Below are 19,439 nucleotides of genomic sequence, written 5' to 3' on the forward strand. Positions count from 1 at the left end.
GGCGGGGGGCCATGGCACGACCCCCGGTGACATCAGGGGAGAGCTTATAGTTGTATTTGCATCAACAGGCTCCCCCTACTGGTGGTTAACCCCTTGTCAGACTCACCCCTCTTCAAGTGGGTGGAGTCAAATTGCGGTTGTCCAATGCCTAAGCCAATACCTTCTCACTTGCTGTAATCAATAAAGCTGTGGCCTTTTCTAGCCCATTAACCTAATATCCTGTGTCCACGTGTCTTTATTATTCCCCAAGCGGGGGGCGGGTCCTTGAATCACAAAAGAGTTCTCTCACTTGCCCCATACTTGGATCTTGGCATCCAGGAATTCTCCTTTTATACCTATTTTTCCTTGAACCAGCATGCTGTTCATAAATTCTGAAAACAGCACTGCTACATCTCGTCCATTTTTACAATATGAGGTCCGTGTTTCCTGGTGTCACATGATAGCAGCTATGTAGCAACAACTACCCATTACTGTCATGTTTTGCTTATGTTATTGATACGTGTAGCACAGCAACTCCACAATGCAAATGGAATATAACATTTATCTTATACAGTGACTGGCAAAATACCAATGTCTATCTTATAGTGGCAAGTCGATTATATATTTATTGGCAAATTATATTCCTTCTGCTGAAGAAAGGGGAGATTTTTATCTTTCTGAAGGCATGCCTGACATTTGCCGGTCCTCTGACCAACAACATACTGTGCTCTTTCCCCGAGTAGATCATGCTTCCTTCCTAAAGGAGCAGACCTTCACAGGAAGGTCCTGGAAGGCAGACACAGTGCCACAGAGGGCAGAAACAGATGGTCTACTTATGCTCTCACAGAAGAGTTTTATTTGCAAAGAATCCTATTAACATAGGACTCTAGGGGGCTTAAGCTTGTTGCAAGCTACACAATGCAATTTGCTTCAGCACAGAGAAAACAGTGCACATTTTATTGGTTTATATTGTATTAGAATTGCCATTATAGCATAGGCACAGGAAAACCCCTGTTTTTATATTTCAGAACCCATATTACATGCAAGTTTTAGTTTAAGCATATTCCCTTTATATCAGGGGCATAATGAAGTCAGCTATGGCAGCCCATATCCTATTGTTTGGGAGCTGGTGACATTTAAAGCATCTTAAGTACTCCAAAGTAATAATTTGCAACGTAATGCAAACCCGATATCTGCCAGGATAAGCAAGTTTGGAATAAGAAGATAATAGGCTGTCCTGGCTTAGCTAGGGCTATACCAGCACGATTCCCCCATTCCAGCTCAGTCAGGGGTACATCAGTGTAAGTATCTTAGCCTGGCTCAGCCAGGGCTATGCTGGCTCAGCTGAAATTCAGCCTATATAACTTAAGCTAGTGGAACCTATGCCAGTGTAAGTTATTTTAAAAGAGTTCCAGGGAGAGGTCTAGAAAATACTTACACCTCTTTCAAGGACCACTTTCTTTCAGCTCAGTCATGTGACCCAGCAACCTGGCAGAACTTATACTGGCAAAAAGGGTAGTGCAAATCAAATTCTATTTTAAAGGCCTCTTTTCCCTCAGTCAGGGTTGGAACAGCTCAGCCAGGAGTAGCATCACTCCTTAATGGAGCTTGGAATAAGGGTAACTTAGGCTAGCTTAATTTAAGGAAGTTCAGACTATTTGTTATCTTGTCCAGGTCAAAGTGTTTGTCGTCCAGCCTAATACTTATCAGATACCAATACTAATACAAAATAGCCACAGGTAAGGTCCTTATGTGAAGACAACACATAAAATACTGGAACACAATAGTTTGACAAAAATAGTCATCTGGATTCTTCATAATAATTGAAAATGCTGTCCATTCTAGAAATAATAGCAAGTGTGGAACCAGACAAATGACCAGACATTACATCTTCAAAAATAGTACTTGGGGTAGGGCTTCATAGAGACAAAGAACTTTAATTTAAATGTTTGTTATGGAAAGGTAAAAAAAAGGTAAAGTACCCCTGGACGGTTAAGTCCAGTCAAAGGCGACTATGAGGTGCGATGCACATCTCTCTTCAGGCTGAGGGGGCTGGCATTTGTCCACAGACAGCTTTCTGGGTCATGTGGCCAGCATGACTAAACCACTTCTGGGGCAACAGAACACCGTGACAGAAGCCAGAGCACACGGAAACATCATTTACCTTCCTGCCACAGTGGTACCTATTTATCTAATTGCACTAGTGTGCATTCAAACTGCTAGGTTGGCAGCAGCTGGGACAGAGCAACAGAAGCTCGCCCCATCGAATGGATTCCAACTGCCAACCTTCCAATCAGCAAGCCCAAGAGGCTCAGTGGTTTAGACCACAGTGCCACCCCTCCCTTCATTTGTTATGCAGAATGTATTTATATTGATAATATTTTTAAATCACTGCTCTGAAAAATCAATTCAATTAATTAGATTGGACTTGCAAAGTATTTTTGAAAAATATAATTCAAAAGAATAATGTGCTCGGCATTAAAAAATCATTGCCCCAGAATGGCTTTCTGCTGTATGTATTTCAGGAAAAAAATTTCTTCTGTGTATAATGGGATCATAGGTTTTCTTCCTCCAGGTCTACAAACAAGTTTTCATTTCAAAGCAGAAGTTATTGGCCCTTGACACAAATTCAAGGGAGTTATTTTTAAGCATCACAAAACAAAATCAATTTTCAGCTACACCAAGTTTTACTATTTCAAAAAATCTCAGTAAAATATTGGCTATTGTCAACTACAGTCTTTCTTAGTCAGATTTATAGATTCTTAGTCAGATTTATAGAAGAAAGTTATTTATGGAATTAGATTTTTAAATGTTTTTTAATTACCAAACATTTTTATTTATTGCATCTATGGTTAGGATCCTGTCTTAACAGAAAAGAAGTTGCCCTGGGATTGTAGAAGCATGAAGCATCATCACATGGCCTTTACTACTGGCCTGAAAAATAATGGTCAATGGAAGCTGCATCCCTTCTCTCCGAGTGACAACACCATAGCAAGAAGACCAGACTGTCTCCAGCTGTTGGCCAAAAAAGGGATCGCTGGAGGAAGCTTCTCTAAAAAGATCAAGACCCATAAAGAGTTGTATGAAAAACTTCGCTGTTATTAATGGTTGCTTGAGACTACAGAAGCTGACCTCTGATAGTAGCCAAAGAATCAAGGACCACTATATAGTTGTACCACCTTAGAGGAGGATTTATAGTAGTGCCACCAGTTTTGCCACACTGGGCACAGGGCCTAAAGGGCAACAGAAGGCCTCATAACTATGACCTAGTGAATTGAGCAGAAAGGAAGATGAAAGGCAGGGGGTGCTGAATTTTGGGCTCGTACAGGGTCCTGCTGAAATTTGAAAGACCAAAGTCCACCCCTGACCACCTCTATCAAGCTAAGCACAGCAGCAAAGGGGAAGTTGCTGTCTCCACATGGTGCTTCCCATGCAATGGATCTATGTGTAGGCTGGGCATTTGTCCCCACACCACCCCTGTGTTCCATTTGTTGTGGCACTTAGATAATTCCCTAAACTGCATGGAATTGGTAAAATAAATCAGTGTGAATTCAGTGTAACCCCTTAAATAATTTGATCTTCCCAAATCTAAATGAGCAGCAGTTGAATGATCCTTTGGGCCCTTGCAGACTTGTCCTTACCATATTTTTGAAAGATACTTTCTGCATGAAAGACAATAGGTCTTGCTTTGAGCTTATAATATATGAATACCAAGTAGAACATATTCTAATTGAGTGTCACTTAAACCAAGCATTTCAAACGATACACACATATACAAGCTATGGTATTTTAATTTATTCCACAAGGAAACCTGAATCAAAGCATCTTATCATTTATGTGTGAGTGTGAGTCTAACAGCAAGAGAACATAAGATAATGAAAATTAAACAGGAAAAACAGGAGAACAAGAATAATGGTATCATATGAGCCAACATATCTGAGGTTTTCTGAGCTGTCTGTCCCATATGTAGATTAGATTATTAATAGGATTTTATGGAGGTGGTGTGAAATGACAATCCAGGAACTGTTAGCCTGATGATAAAGTTTTTAAGCAATTGTGAAAATGTAGTCACACGTTCTATACTGTGGATTACTACAAGAAACATACCATTTTAGGGGTGGGTGTGTGAAAAGTTGTTGGAAGGAAATCAGAGCTGTATCTGTTTATATCCAGGCCTAGCCTTATCATTCAATAGGGAAAGCATTTTCTTTTTCCCTGTCTCCATCTCTGTACATCATTTTAAAGAAAATATGAACCGCAATCCAGAACAGTGTGTGTCCCTTTCAACTTTCCATTTCAATTGTGAAAATATCTAAGAGTGCCTCAAAACTGTCACTATTTTGTGGGAGGGATTCAAATGTGTACTGGAACTTTAGGCTTGCACAATTAAAAAGGATTAACGTTCTCTGTTGCCCTTGCACAACAAATCCACATCTTCCTTTTAAAAAATACAGTCTTTTTGCAGTTTGGAAAGTGACAAGGAAATGCACTGAAAACTGAGATGAGTGAATAATTCAGAGGAATATGTATAAACACCAGAAGCAGCCCACCTTATGAGGCACCTTATGACTGCCTCAAGTGGTAGGATTCACGGGGACAGCAGATCCCAATGTAGATCTTCCCTCACCCCTTCTTCCTGGGCAAGGAAGCAGACACAATTTTGGTATCCGCCTCAGGTGCCAAAATGTATTGGGCAGGCCCTGATAAACAATCTGCAAGGAAATCAGGATGAATGCTCACTGTCATACAGCCATTGGTAAAGAATCATAGAATTGTAGTGTGGGAAGGTATTGTGAGGCTCATCTACTCTAACCCTCCGTAATACAGAAATATTTTGCCCAACATGGGGCTTGAACCAATGACCCTGAGATTAAGGGTTGTATGTTCTACCAACTGAGCTTTAAAATGCTCAGTAAAGACCAGACATAGTCTTAACCAATGTACAGTACAAGCAGATAAAGACGAATGCTGAATAAAAAAGTCATCTGCAAGAACTTACGGCAAGTGCTACTGGATGTTGGCAGGATAAAGAATTTGCTCCTACTTCCCAGGTCAAGTATTAGAAGGATTCAGTATATGCAAGGTTGTACAACTGACTGGAAGGTCACAGACCCAGAGCTGGTCAGAAGCCAATCTATTCAGCAAAAAGGAAGACTACTGCAGGGAAGAAACGAACTGTTCCATCAGAAAACTGCACAGCATGTACAGATCTCATGCAACCAAGAATTACTGTGAATATTGGGACAGATGGGCTTGGCAATTTATACCTCAAATGCCATCCAGAAAAGGGAAGAAGGGATAATCAACTTGAGAGTGCGTATGGAATGAGAGATTTGTTGCAGGCCTTGAAGGGAAGCATTTTTTATTGTTTGCTTTGTTTCAAAAAACTTTTCGAGCTATGTTTTTTTGCCCTTTCCCATCTAGCTGATATTTTTTAACGATATGAAAAGATGTCCTATTTCTGCTTCTGATACATGAAATGGTTAACAGATATAGCTCACCTTTTGCTGGTACAAATTAACTTTTACTCAGTATTTGCAAAATCATAACAAAACGTATTTTCCAGTGCCTTACTGCTTTTTCCATCAGAAGTACAGTCATACCTCAGGTTACAGCTGCTTCAGTTTGCATTTTTTTGGGTTACGGACCACTGAAACCCAGAAGTACCGAAACGGGTTACTTCTGCATTTTGGTGGTTGTACATGCACAGAACAGCTAAATCGCGCTTTGCGCATGCGTAGAAGCACCGAATCACAACCCGCGCATGTGCAGACGCGGGTTGAAAATGCTGCGGGTTACAAACATGCATCCCACATGGATCACATTCGCAACCCGAGCGTCCACTGTACTGTAGTTTACAACAGTTCTGCAGTATTTGGTTCATTCAAACGTTTATTTATTAATCTGTTTTTAGGCATTTATATACAGTGTTCCAGACCAATCCCAAGGCAGTTTACAATCTTAAAAGACAACCTCATAACCAAAATTTTAAACCAATAGAAACAATTGCAATAAAAAGTATTAGAGTAAATATAAATTAAAATGCACCTACCAATTCAGTAACCAGAACAGCTCTCAAGGCCAGTTATCAGTACTCTCACAGAGGCCTGGTTGAGTAATGTTTTTTCAGAAAACACCAAAAACTCAACAAGGTTGGTACCTACCTTATTTTCAGTAGGGCTGTGCATGAACACACACACTAATCCACCCTGTGGCCCCCAGATCAGGGTGATTCAGCCTGCCCTGGAATCCACCCACCTCACACCACATCCTTCTCTAAAACAATCCGAGGGCAGGGCTAAAGGTTTTTTTTAAAGGGTTTTAAAACCCAATTGTAAGATAGTTAGCTACTGCTTTCAGGAAACAGATACATGATCTACACCTAAGCACAATCTTGGAGACAGTAAGTGTATGCTGATTTCATACATCAGTATAAAGTTGAAAATAGTATTGGCCTCCAGAATATTTAAAATGCATCCATCAAGTACTGCAAAATATAACATTATGTAGCATACACACACAGAGAGAAAGTTATTTCATGATAAACAGAGCAATCCTATCCTTAGGAAGTATGTCCCACTGTGTACAGGATTACAGCCTTAAGCTGTGGTTTTGTGCGAAGAATCATCATGCACATGATTTTAATCGGTAAAATAAACTGAGAAAAGGTGTAGTGAATGGGGCACAGTTGGGAAAATATGATAGGAAAATGAATTTTAAAATAAAATATAATACTAATAAATGAAGATGCACTTCACTGTCGTTTAGGCTCGTATCCATCTGTTAGCTGGTGATGGTCTGCTTGATTATCTCTGAACTCTGCTAAAGATCTGTTTACATTTATGAGCCTGATTAAATGTTTTCCCTAGCAATAAGGAAACATTTGATGTGCTCTCAAGTCAGACAAGGTGATCAATTTTAACTATAAAACAAGCAAGCTACTCTAATTTGTTTTTTTTAAAAAATTGGTTATCACAGGCTTTAAAGTCAAAATGACTTACTGCTTGTTTTACTGTTGTAAATCAATGTGTTTTAAAGACCAGAGCTGGAAGCACATATATTTTATTTATTTAGTTCTGGCATTTATAGTTTATGGACAGAGGGGGGAAACCCTTGATGCCAGAGAAAGATGCACCATAATTAAAGGTAATTTAAGAGAAGGCCTCAAACTGCTGAGTTCCAAATTAAAAACAATGTTTTATTTGTTATTGATAAAGATGTGAGTGAGGAAGAAAAATCAACTTGGCTCATTTACAGAAGGCTGAAACTTGACATGTTAATTGCTTGACTTTATACTGCATTACCTGTAATCCACAGTCCCAGGTTCCCAAATCCCTTTACTGGCACTTTGACATGCCAACAGTCAAAAATTAACAGGGAGGTGAAGGTTCAGCAAGGTTGCAATTATCTGTATTGTGTATTGTCCAGAGAGTAAGTCCAATAAATGTGAGAAGAAAGATAATGCTGGAAAGGACCGGGATCCTCTAGGACTTAGAAAAAGTAAAAGAAATGAAGTGGAAGGGAAAGGAGGAGGTGGGAAAGGAAGCAATCAAAGTTGGTACCAGATTTAAGAGGGCCCTGAACAAGATACTCTTCAGCCCCCTCACACAGCCCTGGTGAGCCTCCTGCAAGACAGACAGTATTGTATGGTGGTAGAGGAATGAACTGAGATAAAGAGTATGAGAATTCTAATCCCCATTTAGCCCACTGCTGGTTTGGGGGCCAGTAAACCTGCACCCTTGTCACCTGTCTCTTAGCAGCCCTGCAACAGGGGCCTGAGAGGAGGCAGATGGCACAGGGGACAGAATAACTGGACCTACAGAAAAGAGAAAGCAGGAAGCCTAAGAGTGAAGGATTAGAAATTCACTGAATGTAGACAAAATAACACATTCCATTTTCAAGCATCTCTCTTTTGAAAGCAATTTTCCTCTTCAAATCGGTTTTCAACGTCCCTGTTTAAATGTCATGATTTGCAGCAGCCCTTTGTAACATGAAAGCATATTTAAATAAAAGTGCTTGGGCTTCTGTGCAAGTAAAATGAGTTGGTCAATTTTCCATCCCTGTGACAACTTTTTTTTATTCATTTAAGTGCACATTTCCCTCTAGCAAGATGCATCATGTATGCAAAGATTTGTGGCACAAACAATGTAAGGGTAAAATGCAAGACAGAAATCTTGGAGGCTGGGAGGAAACCAAGGATCATTTACTCCAACCTCCAAGGAAGACTCGTTTATATCTAACACCAGAAAGTACTGTCACTCACATGGAATAATTTCTTTGGACACAGAAGACCCTAAGAACAAAAGAAAAGTTCCTGTGGATAGTAGTTACAATGAGACAGCTGTGTTAGAAACTGTTTCTTGTCTTGTTGAACAAATATTGACCACATATTAAATTATTATTATCTTTCCCATATTCCCAGTATGGACAAGTAAAAATACAAGCAGCTTGGGAAGTCTTCTGTTTCTGTATAAATACAATATCAATAATCACAGGAAACTAATCACAATCATTCTTCATTGCAATATTTCACATTTTCTTGTTATTTGTAACAATGTCTTTTAGTGTTTGTTCAACAGACTCTGCCAAATGTTCCGCTGTGTGTTTTGACCATCAGTAACATCTGCACATAAAAGCCTAAATTACTAGAAGGTCTAAATCACTGGTGTTGATGGAACACTGGAGCTCCCTCAAGCACTATTGAAAGCTCTGTGAGCTTTTGGGTGAGGATTCAACCATAAATCTTTACAACATAGCTATGTGGCATATGGCCTACCTTTTCCCATTGGAAAGAAGCACTTAAATAGACAGGTAATGGTTCTGAGTGTACCTTGCTCCATGGTGATAATATTAACCCAAGGCAATGCAGGCACTGAAAGAAAAGAAAGGAACAAAATAATAAATTGTGCTTCTCTACTTTTGAAGCCATTTTAAACACAATTTGAGGTTAGGTTGCAGGTTGTATATACACACATTAAAAAATACTGACATGTTTGCCAACACTTATATTCTATGGCACATCATTTTTCAAATGAAGCTGGAGTTTTTACCACTGCTTTAGCTAGTACTGTTTTGAAAAGTAATTCACACTTGCAACAACACTTTGTGAAATAATCATCTCAACACTGCCAGCTTAGTATATCTATTTCTAGTCTTACAAGCTTTACTTTCAGGAAAAAGGTTTCTCAACCTCATGTTTTTGTATCAAAGTTATATATAACATGGAGATTTTTGAATGCTTTAAAACCAAACTGCAGATTCAAAAACTATCCTACTAATACTCTTTCAGAATCTAAGGACCATTCATTTCAGTTTAGAAACCAGAGTATTTTTATTTTTTACTTTCACCTTTATAAATGTAGCACAGCATTATATAAGCCAGTAACTGGGCAATAAAAAGTTGCATTGTTTTACAAGCTAGTAATATTTGATTATGACTGAAAAGAGCCTACAAAGATATGCAAAATGATTCTCGTACATACTCTCTCACACCCGTACCCTCCCAAAGTAGGTTTGGTCAATCAGCTAACTACAAATCCACCAAACACTTAACTCACTTACTCCACACTTTACCAGCTTCCACGCAAGAATATCATGGGGGACCGTGTCAAAAGCCTTACTGAAATCAAGCTACACTATGTCCATAGCATTCCCCTGGTGCACCAAGCTTGTAACTCCATCCAGAGTAAGAAATGAAATTTGTCTGCCATGACTTATTTTTGAGAAACCCATGCTGGGTCCTTGTAATAACAGCATCCTTTTCTAAGTGCTCACAGACCAACTATTTAGCTATCTGTACTAGGACCTTTCATGGCACTGATGTCAAGCTTACGGGTCAGTAGTTACCTGGGTCTTTTCTTTTCCTCTTTTTGAAGATGGGGACTACATTTGTCTGCCTCCAGTCAGAGGCTCTGAGATTCAAAAGCTCCTTTAGTACCCTTAGGTGCAGCTCATCAGGCCCTGGAGATCTGAATTCATTTAAAGTAGTCAGGTGTTCCCCAAACACCTCTTTTCCTATATTGGGCTGCAGCTCCCTCATTGCATCGTTTATTCTGTTATCACCAGGTTGGGCACTGTTTTACTTTGGGGTGAATACAGAGGCAAAGTAGGTGTTGAGCAGTTTCACGTTCTCTCTTTATCTTAGCTGCCGCTCTTGGTGGTTTGTTTAGCCAGACAAAGTTGATCTTAACTCCTGGCAAAGAAGAGAGAGAGTATAGAACTAATATTATTACAAGAGTTATATTAATAAACAAAAATAGTGTTTTAGTCTGTGTATATCTTGTTCTTTCCACTGTTAATCTATACCATGTTAAATCTACTTGCTTATTCATTCCCAATGTGGGTTTGTAAAGTATTATTATATTTTGAAATCTCACATATCCTACCTATTAACAGAAGGCCAATAAATTAATTTGTGGTGAACTAAATTTGTTTGCTTGAGAGGCATTTTTCTAGATGAATAAAACTGATCAATATTCCCACCCATCAGTCAGTGGAGAACAAAAATGGTATGCAGGGTATTCCTTAGCTCTTCTGGCTGTGGTCTCCATGACAACACCAAGGGCTTCAGGAAGAAGCCATGCATAGCTTAATGAAGCTATGTTGATAACTGTTACAATTCCTTTCCATACTAAATCTTTAAACATCTCTTCCCAGCAGTTTATAGCATCTGTTGCTGTAGTATTAAAATGCAGAGTACAGTCTAAAGGTGTTTGTAGGAATCTTAAAAGAGATTACATAGCATGAAGCAAGGCTAGGCAACTTGTCCTTTATGAAATGTTCCCTCATACACATTTTTTGTACCCAAAAATCTTATATACCCTAATTCAGCTATGCACAGTAGTGTTAGTTCTTGGAGTGGGAGGAAGCACAATGTTGGAGTACATGCTTTGCAGGCATAAAGCCATAGAAGGGTAGGGATACAGCCAAAGAAATGAAGGGGGGTCAAGTTATAGTGACAAATTGAATTCTTGGAGACAGCTGAGTGTTCAGTCAGGTGGCAAGGCACACTGTAGCATTAGTGGCACCCAAGGGCTCCAACGATAGGGCAGGAAGGGGCTTCAGCCCACTCAATATTTCTAGGCAGGGAGCAGAGCCCCCCCCCCACTGAGGGGGCGCCATCCCTCGCCTCCAATGGGTGAGTGCTGGTCCGCCGGGTGGGAAGCGGAGAGGGTGTTTTTCACCCTCTGTGCCCCCTTGCCATGATCGCCAGAGCGCCTTCCAGGAAGGCACTGGCAGTCCTCAAAGGGATGTCTGTGCGTCCCAGCAGTCCTGGCCAGACTGGGGAAGGGGCGTCATGTGGCTTGCCAGGTTTCAGGCAGGGTAACTTTCCCAGCCCTACCCAGAGATGCTGGGTGTAGAACCCGGGACCTTCTGCATGCAAAGCAAATGCTCTACTACTCCAGTCTAGAAAGAACCCTTGAATTATAGAGATCAGGGTCAAACTAGATGTTCCACTACCCATATTTTTTTTCTTTTTCCATTTACAAAAATGGAAGTCGTAGAAATCCAAATCAGGACAGTAGCATGGGGGCTGGAGAGTTTAGCTCTTTTTCATGTGCCATTTTCTCACTGGGTTTACAAGCCCATACTTTTATCCAACAGGGACAAATAGAAGATGGGGGGGTGATTTTTGTGGGAAAACAGAGCAGTGGAGAAAAGGGTTAGGTCCTTGTGCCATGGTTAGATGAGGAAAGGACAGCCGCTTTTGTAAAACCAAAATAAGTTTATACCTGAAGTCTCAAAATAAATCAGAGAAAATAAACCTTATAATTATTATCTAGAGTTACTATATTTCAGTTATTAGCTCTGGTCAAGTATTCTTTGGCATATACTTTTTTGAGTTCATTGCCTTTTTTAAAACTGATAGCTAAGTTACTTCTGTTACGCAGCTTGGGGTTTGTGTGTTGAGACATTGTTTTCTTTAAGCGATGGCCTCCTTAATAAACAGTACCAGAAAAAAATATATTACCCTACCTTAGCTTCTGATTCTTGACTTATTGTAGCAAGGTCTTAATATATATAAAAATATCATTTTTTATAATAATCTGCCTTGTGTCTATTTTTATATGTCTTTAGCTTTATTTCTTTTTGCCTTTCTGTTTGGGAGATTTCAGGGAACCTTTCCAAATCTGCATCCATACAGCCTGAGTCAACATTTTCACTCTTGATGCCTCAAGCAAGAGTAGATCATACTGCTCCACAAGGAAACAGAGATGGAAAGATTTGTGTCTGTCAGCAACTTCTTTCCTGTGACTGAATCTACCATGCCATAAGGATCAGAAATATGTAACGATTTGGAGTCTGAATATGAAGAATCGTCGGTGAACATCATTGAAGAATAATCATTTTTGGCTACGAAAATATAACTTTTAAATGAAACGTGAGAGAGAGAGAGAAGAGAGAAAGTATTCCAATCTATTATAATCTAATCATTAAATCCCATCATTTTAAAAGCCCCATAATGAGCAATACAGCGGTACCTCAGGTTAAGAACTTAATTCATTCTGGAGGTCCGTTCTTAACCTGAAACTGTTCTTAAACTGAGGTACCACTTTAGCTAATGGGGCCTCCTGATGCCACCGCGCCACCGCCGTGCGATTTCTGTTCCCATCCTGAAGCAAAGTTCTTAACCTGAGGTAATATTTCTGGGTAGCGGAGTCTGTAACCTGAAGCGTCTGTAACCCAAGGTACCACTGTATATTGGCTGATATACCCACTGTGACCATACCTGAATGCAGATGTCTTGGCCACAGTTATCCATGCTCTGGGAACCTCTATACGCTGTCACTAACTGAAGTGAGTTGGATGGCTAACAGGGAGGCTGGCTAATGTGCCTAATGGTAAATAGGTTGGCCAAGGGACACAGCACCATTCACAAGGTGGCTGCTCCAAGGCTGGGGAGTTTTGTGTCAGCCACCCACAAGAGCAGGCAGCAAGACAAAATCTCCCAACGCAAACAGCTTCTGATACGCCCTTTCAGAGCCCTCACAAGTCTTTCTCTGGTTGCAAGCTAAATCCGTCACTCACATGACTACCACATGCCCCTTCCTTAGTATTTTCCTTTTATGTAGCGGCTGGAGAACTTGTAGGAAGTTCAAAATAAATCAACTTGGGACACCACCCCCCAAAAAGAAAACACACCTTCCAAGGCAATTCTGAAGCCTCAGGCCTAGCCCACTTCACCTTGAACTGCTTTGGACTCGAGGCACCTCATAATCAGAGGCAGCCCAATATCTCAGAAGAGGTATTTTCACAGGTATACTAACCTAATATTTTCCCTTATTTGTGGTGTTTTTGTAGCCCACTGGTGTATATTGCTTTAATGATTCTGCACTTGCTCAGTAAGGCTGCTGAAGCCCATAAACAGCCAGTTACCTCAGTGCGATTAGGATGGTGTCCTGCTTTCTCCTCTTGGCAATTCTCTAAGCCATTTTAAAAACAGATTAGGAGTGAGGCTTCCCTTAAAGTTTCAAAATGAGTCACGAATTTCCTTGTCCGTTTATACTGTTTTATATTATAAAAGACTGTAAGTTAGTTTCTGGGTTGCTGTCCCTGTCAGCCATTTTGAGAAGAACGCTGTGGAGCTGAGGTGAAATAAGAAGACCCTTTTCCCTCTTGGGCCTGAAGCCTTAGATTAGCAGTACCCGGAGGTCCAGCGGTCCGCCAACCCCGTGGCCAGAGGGGAAAAACAATTCCAGAGACTTCTTGGTCAGAGAAAAGAGATTTATTGAGATCTGCGCAGAGGCAGCCAATGGAGTCCTCTCCAAAGACTGGCTACGCCCAATTTTACATTTGCAAACTTTCTTATACCTTGAAAACACCCTTCCCTCCCCCAAGCTTCCCCAAAACCTTCTCCAATCAGCTGGCAAGTTTTAGCTTACTTCCTTATATGGCATATGGCTATCTAAACGCCCCTCCTTCCCTTGTTCGTGTGTTCTTCTCTTGCGTTACTGCATCAGAGAGCATGTGCAGAGAGTACTGCAGTTTCTACTTAGCTGAGAGAAAAAAAACAGGAAATGGGCTTCCCTGCTAGCCAGCAGAAAGAGGAAGCTGGCCTTTCTGCAAAGCCGCTGCTCGCTGTCTACTAGCCGGCAGAAAGAGGAAGTGGGCCTCTTCCCAATTCAGCAAAGCAGGATAATATGCAATTTTAACAGAGCAATTTAGAAAAGCAACTTATCAGAGCAATTTACTTTAGAAAACAATTTATCAGAGCAAAGCAATTTACTTAAATATAAAATACAGGGAATACCTTCCCTGTCCCTTCATTCCCTCCTCTTCTTTTGGGACAACCTATCTCCTAGGTTCGTCCTGGTCTCTCGGGTTTATAATCCTGGGGAAGAGCAATAAGGGCCATGATTCTTTTTGCATCACACCTTGTAAGCATTGCACGAAGCAGGATATACAGAAGCAAAAAAGCAGAAGGATTAACAGCGGCCCTGCTAATAATACCACAATATGCCTGAGCCAACTGCCATGAGGCAGCCAGGAATATAACCAACCCCATAGATCACCTCCTGTAGTTTTCAGCGGGTTCCTGGCTATCATTGTTTCCATGTGATCAATGGTGGCTGAAATGCTGACATTATTATCTGGGACATATCTATTTTATTGCTGAAGGGCCCACTGATACTCGTGCTCTATCAGCTGCCTTGCTTTTTGGGAGGTTGTGTCCCACCTCTCTGAGGAGGAGCCTATTATCTTAACCAATTTTCCCACCTGTCCTTGTGGATGCTTAATACTCTCATGATTTCCTCCCAACATACTATATCCGAAAGGGGCTTCTCCCTCTACATATATTAACATATACCCACAGGAATATATATCCACCCTTGCAGAGGCCTGACACACGGAGTGACCATATCAAAGATTTCTGGCCCCAATATCAAAAGTCCTGGCGGTGCCTTAAAATTTGCTGGGGAAAAAAGTCTCTACGTTGGGGACGCTGCCCGCGGGCGTCCCTCCCATCCACTTGTCCAGTCGTCTGGCGCTCTTCTGGAGATGGTTAGCTTCAGAGGATCATCAGGATTTGGTGTAACTGTCCAATCTAAAATAGCCTTCTTCACTTAAGTGTGGTGGACCCAAGGGGTGAGGTCAGGAACTTCAACAGCAGTGGGCCTGGGTCCACCTGTTAAGAAAGAGAAAAAATCTCGGGAGAATTACTGCACATAATTATCAAACTGCACATTTTGACTAGCATGGGGGGTTATTGCAAAACTGAGTGGACAAAAGCTGGTCCATTGGCAGATCCTATTGACCTAGGTAGCCCATAGCGGGGAATGATCTTCTATAACAGGCACCTGGTTACCTCGGACGCCCCCTCAGTTCTGGTAGGCCAAGCTTCAACCCATCCTGTATACGTGCAGACCACCACAAGCAGGTAACGGTATAGTCCACAGCGGGGCAATTCAGTGAAATCCACAACAAGGTCTTCCATGGGTGCAGTTCCACTATGCTGAATCCCCGGGGGAGCTAAGGGTCCGGTTCTGGGATTATTCTTTTGACACAGCAGGCATTTCCTGGAGATCTGGGCTGCCAGTTGATAAAGGTGGGCTATATAGAAGCACTGCTTCAGCTGTCTGGTTGTGGCATCTGGTCCCATGTGGGTGGACTCATGGTATCTCTGAGTAATCTGCCGAGAAAGGGACTCTGAAATCCATATTCTGTCATCATGAGTAAGGTACCATCCTTCTTTGGACATAGTCAGCCCCTGGGCATCTGCAGTGTCCCTCTCCTTTTGGTGTATATTGGCTTATCAGCGGTGTTCAAGATCCTTCCAGGGACCAGTGCTCCAATAACTGACGCTGGGGCTGGTTCCCTGGCTGCTTCCTTGGCCACTCTGTCTGCTAGTCGGTTTCCTCTGGCCACTTCTCCTAGTCCAGTTTTGTGTCCATAACAATGGATAACTGCCACTGCCTTGGGCTCCCATACAACATCCAGAAGGTTCAATAAGGCTTGTGGGTGGGCCACCTGGTTTCCTCTGGAGGTAAGCAAACCTCTTTCCTTCCATAAGGCTCCATGGGCATGTAAAGTCAGAAAGGCATACTTAGAGTATAAATGTTTATCTTCTGTCCCTTTGCTAGGGTCAGGGCTCTAGGTATGCCACTGGCTGTTGCCAGCTTCCCAATTTTGGCACAAAACCCCTTTCGCTGTCCCTTGGTCCTCATCCACGAATAGAGTAAAGGGTTTCTCAGGGTTTGGGATGCCAAGCGCTGGGGCTTGCTGTAGTGCCCTCTTCAAATCCACGAAGGCTTGCTGTTGTTCTGTGCTTCAAACAAAGGGGTCTCTCTCAGTTCCTCTGGTTGACTCATGTAGAGGCTTGGCAATGATGCTGTAATTAAATATCCATATCCTACAAAATCCTGCAGACCCCAGAAAGCCACAGAGTTCTCTGCAGTTCTTTGACTCTGGTATCAGGATAATAGCCTGCTTCCTTTCTTCACTGGTAACAAAGGGGTGTTTCACTGTGATTGGCATTGCCTCAAGATCCTATGTTGGAGCAGTCGCTCTAGATGCACCTACACCCCTTCAGTCGCCCTTCGTGGGATGGGATACTTATTTACTGCAACAGGATTGACAAATGGCTTGGGCTTCACGATTATTGGTGGGACATTCTTTGCCATTCCTGGGGGGTTGCCTTCAGCCCATACTGCGGGGTTCACTTGTTCCAGAATACTGGCGGGGATGGGTCCCTCCTCTTCTTTTACCATCATGAGGCGCCAGTACTCCCTCAGGGGTGCCTCCACAACCAGTTCCCCAAGTGACATATTGGACAATGTGGCTTCTCCCGATGGCTTAAAAGTAATTTGGGCTTGCAACTTTACCAACAAATCTCTTCCTAATAATAGAATAGGGCATTCTCTCTCTTCCAGTGCCCTTCCTGTCGGCAGATGGCGCACTGATTCCGTCCAAGACGGCTTCGCCCTCCTCCCCGGGCACTTCCTCTTTCCTGAGGGGTGGGTGTGGTGGCCTGTAATGCCATCAACTTCCTTGTTTGATACTTCTCCTTTTTTCTCTGGGCCTCCTCATCTCTCTGATTGTAAGTGGTTTGAGCTATTTCCAACATCTATTCCAGCCCATGGCCGATGCACCCCTCAGGCTTCTGGATTTTTTCTTTTGGCGAATATCGGACGCTGCCTGAGCTACAAAGGCAGCCTTTATAATGGGGCGTTGGCAATATCATCTGGGTTCTCCTCAAAGGTAGGGTTCTAATTTCTCCAATTGCACACATCAGCACTTGAAAAAGGCACATGTTGGACTGTATAAGTGCATGGTGGTGCTTCCCCACCCTGTCCTGGGGGGCCTGGTGGGTCATACACTCTGCGTAGAGGCATCATTGCAGTCCCACCCTTTTTCTGTGCCTTATGGGACTTATGGAGGGACGCCCTGGTTGCTGCTTCTATCTATTCCTTCTGCCATTTCTTCCCTTGTGTTGGGGAACATCCTGCTGCTGCCAACAAATGGGAACTAACATCCACTTCTTTCACATAGGGTTGTACATACTGTTGCAATCTCAATTGTCTGATACTGTGTCCACATTTTTTCCTTTCTTTGCTAACTCAATTAGTCCCTTCATAAACTCCTCATCATCCTCTTCCTCTTCGCTCTCTAATTCATCAACCTTGGAGGGTTCAGGCTGAGGGCCGGCTCCTCCCTGGTCCTGGGGCCCTGGGCCTGGGGGATTCGCTAGAGGGGCAGTTGGTGGAGCATAGGGTGGCGGCGGTTTAATGACTTCCCCCTCTTCTCCTTCTTCTCCTTCCGGCTCTGATATCACCGGGGGCTTTTCTGACTTCCCTGCCGGTTGGACTGCACAAATTGTATTTTGTGGGGCGTCGCCTCGGCAGGCTTTCAGCCACGGTGGATTATTTTCTACATTGATTTTCCAGGTAGAAATATAAGGGATCTGGTCTGGGTGGACGTTCAAGATATTTTGATATAGTGGGTTGATTAGTTGCAAATTAAATCTGCCCTCCAAGGGCCAATTAGTTCCTTGGGTGGGCCAATCAACCTCACATAATGTCCTCATCCTCTCTCTTCTCAATTTGAACCCAATCATCATGCTTCGTAGCTGCTTTCCAGTTGGTTAAAAAGCATTTCAGAGGACTACGTTGGCTTGCCCCAGACCCCATTTTTTCAGATACTCCGCTCCTAACCGGGCTTAAGATCCTTTCACACACCAACCACTACAGACTGTGACTTGGCGAACTCGCGTTGCTAAGAAATGCACAGCCCTGCAATCGCTCGGCCAAGGGGACGCTAAGCCCCGGCCCACACTTGACAATTCAGCCACTGGAGTATCTGACATGCAACACACAAAACACACCCCAATATAATTCCAACATGCAACACACAAAACACACCAAAATAATTTTCCCTCTGTTTCCCCTTTCCCCAACCTTACTGGCGGCACTCTACTGCCCCCTCTGTTTCCCCTTTTCCCTTTTCCCGTCCCTGTCTGGCGGGGCGGCACCTTATTGCCACGGCCAGTTCCTTTGTTCCTTTTCTGGCGGCACTCTACTGCTCACAGTCAGACCCTTTATCCCTTTTCTGGCGGCACTCTACTGCTCACAGCCAGAGGAAGCTGATCGGGCTTCCTACCACGCCCTTTCCCTTAGGGTTACCTGTTCCGCTGCGGACCCCTCCTTCGGCCGTCCTCTTTTCTCTCCCGACTGGGTGTCTCGGCTCAGGCACAGCGTGGCGATCTCCCCCTACGAACTGGCAGGGTGCGCGCTGGAGATTGCGAGCGCTGGTCCTGGTTGCTCACCCGGTCGAGTCTGGCCCCTCGGTCCACCTTTCGTGGGGTGGGGACCCATCCCGGACACGAGCCCCCAAAATGAAGCCTTAGATTAGCAGTACCCGGAGGTCCAGCGGTCCGCCAACCCCGTGGCCAGAGGGGAAAAACAATTCCAGAGACTTCTTGGTCAGAGAAAAGAGATTTATTGAGATCTGCGCAGAGGCAGCCAGTGGAGTCCTCTCCAAAGACTGGCTACGCCCAATTTTACATTTGCAAACTTTCTTATACCTTGAAAACACCCTTCCCTCCCCCAAGCTTCCCCAAAACCTTCTCCAATCAGCTGGCAAGTTTTAGCTTACTTCCTTATATGGCATATGGCTATCTAAACGCCCCTCCTTCCCTTGTTCGTGTGTTCTTCTCTTGCGTTACTGCATCAGAGAGCATGTGCAGAGAGTACTGCAGTTTCTACTTAGCTGAGAGAAAAAAAACAGGAAATGGGCTTCCCTGCTAGCCAGCAGAAAGAGGAAGCTGGCCTTTCTGCAAAGCCGCTGCTCGCTGTCTACTAGCCGGCAGAAAGAGGAAGTGGGCCTCTTCCCAATTCAGCAAAGCAGGATAATATGCAATTTTAACAGAGCAATTTAGAAAAGCAACTTATCAGAGCAATTTACTTTAGAAAACAATTTATCAGAGCAAAGCAATTTACTTAAATATAAAATACAGGGAATAC

The 19,439-nt window shown here is 42.9% G+C and overlaps 1 protein-coding gene across 11 annotated transcripts in view; it reads right to left on the reverse strand.

The window, feature by feature from the left end:
• Positions 1-13,525, reverse strand: part of CNKSR2 (connector enhancer of kinase suppressor of Ras 2) — a 237,459-nt gene extending 223,934 nt beyond the window's left edge. For 8 of the 11 annotated variants that reach the window (XR_008330258.1, XM_053387071.1, XM_053387069.1 and 5 more), the window contains exons 1-3: positions 13,248-13,525; positions 9,826-10,171; positions 8,756-8,851 (exon numbers count right to left, since the gene is read on the reverse strand). Coding sequence is in view for 9 of the 11 variants with exons in the window: in XM_053387071.1 (XP_053243046.1) it covers positions 8,756-8,851; positions 9,826-10,018 (289 nt within the window). In the remaining 2 variants the exon portion in view is untranslated. Of the gene's footprint in view, positions 1-8,755; positions 8,852-9,825; positions 10,172-12,709; positions 12,880-13,247 lie in introns of those variants that run through there. The other 3 variants (XR_008330259.1, XM_053387077.1, XM_053387068.1) reach the window with 2 other exon arrangements.
• Positions 13,526-19,439: the final 5,914 nt, after the last annotated feature.

This window comes from Podarcis raffonei, chromosome 4 (assembly GCF_027172205.1).
Source record: "Podarcis raffonei isolate rPodRaf1 chromosome 4, rPodRaf1.pri, whole genome shotgun sequence".
Taxonomy (NCBI): domain Eukaryota; kingdom Metazoa; phylum Chordata; class Lepidosauria; order Squamata; family Lacertidae; genus Podarcis; species Podarcis raffonei.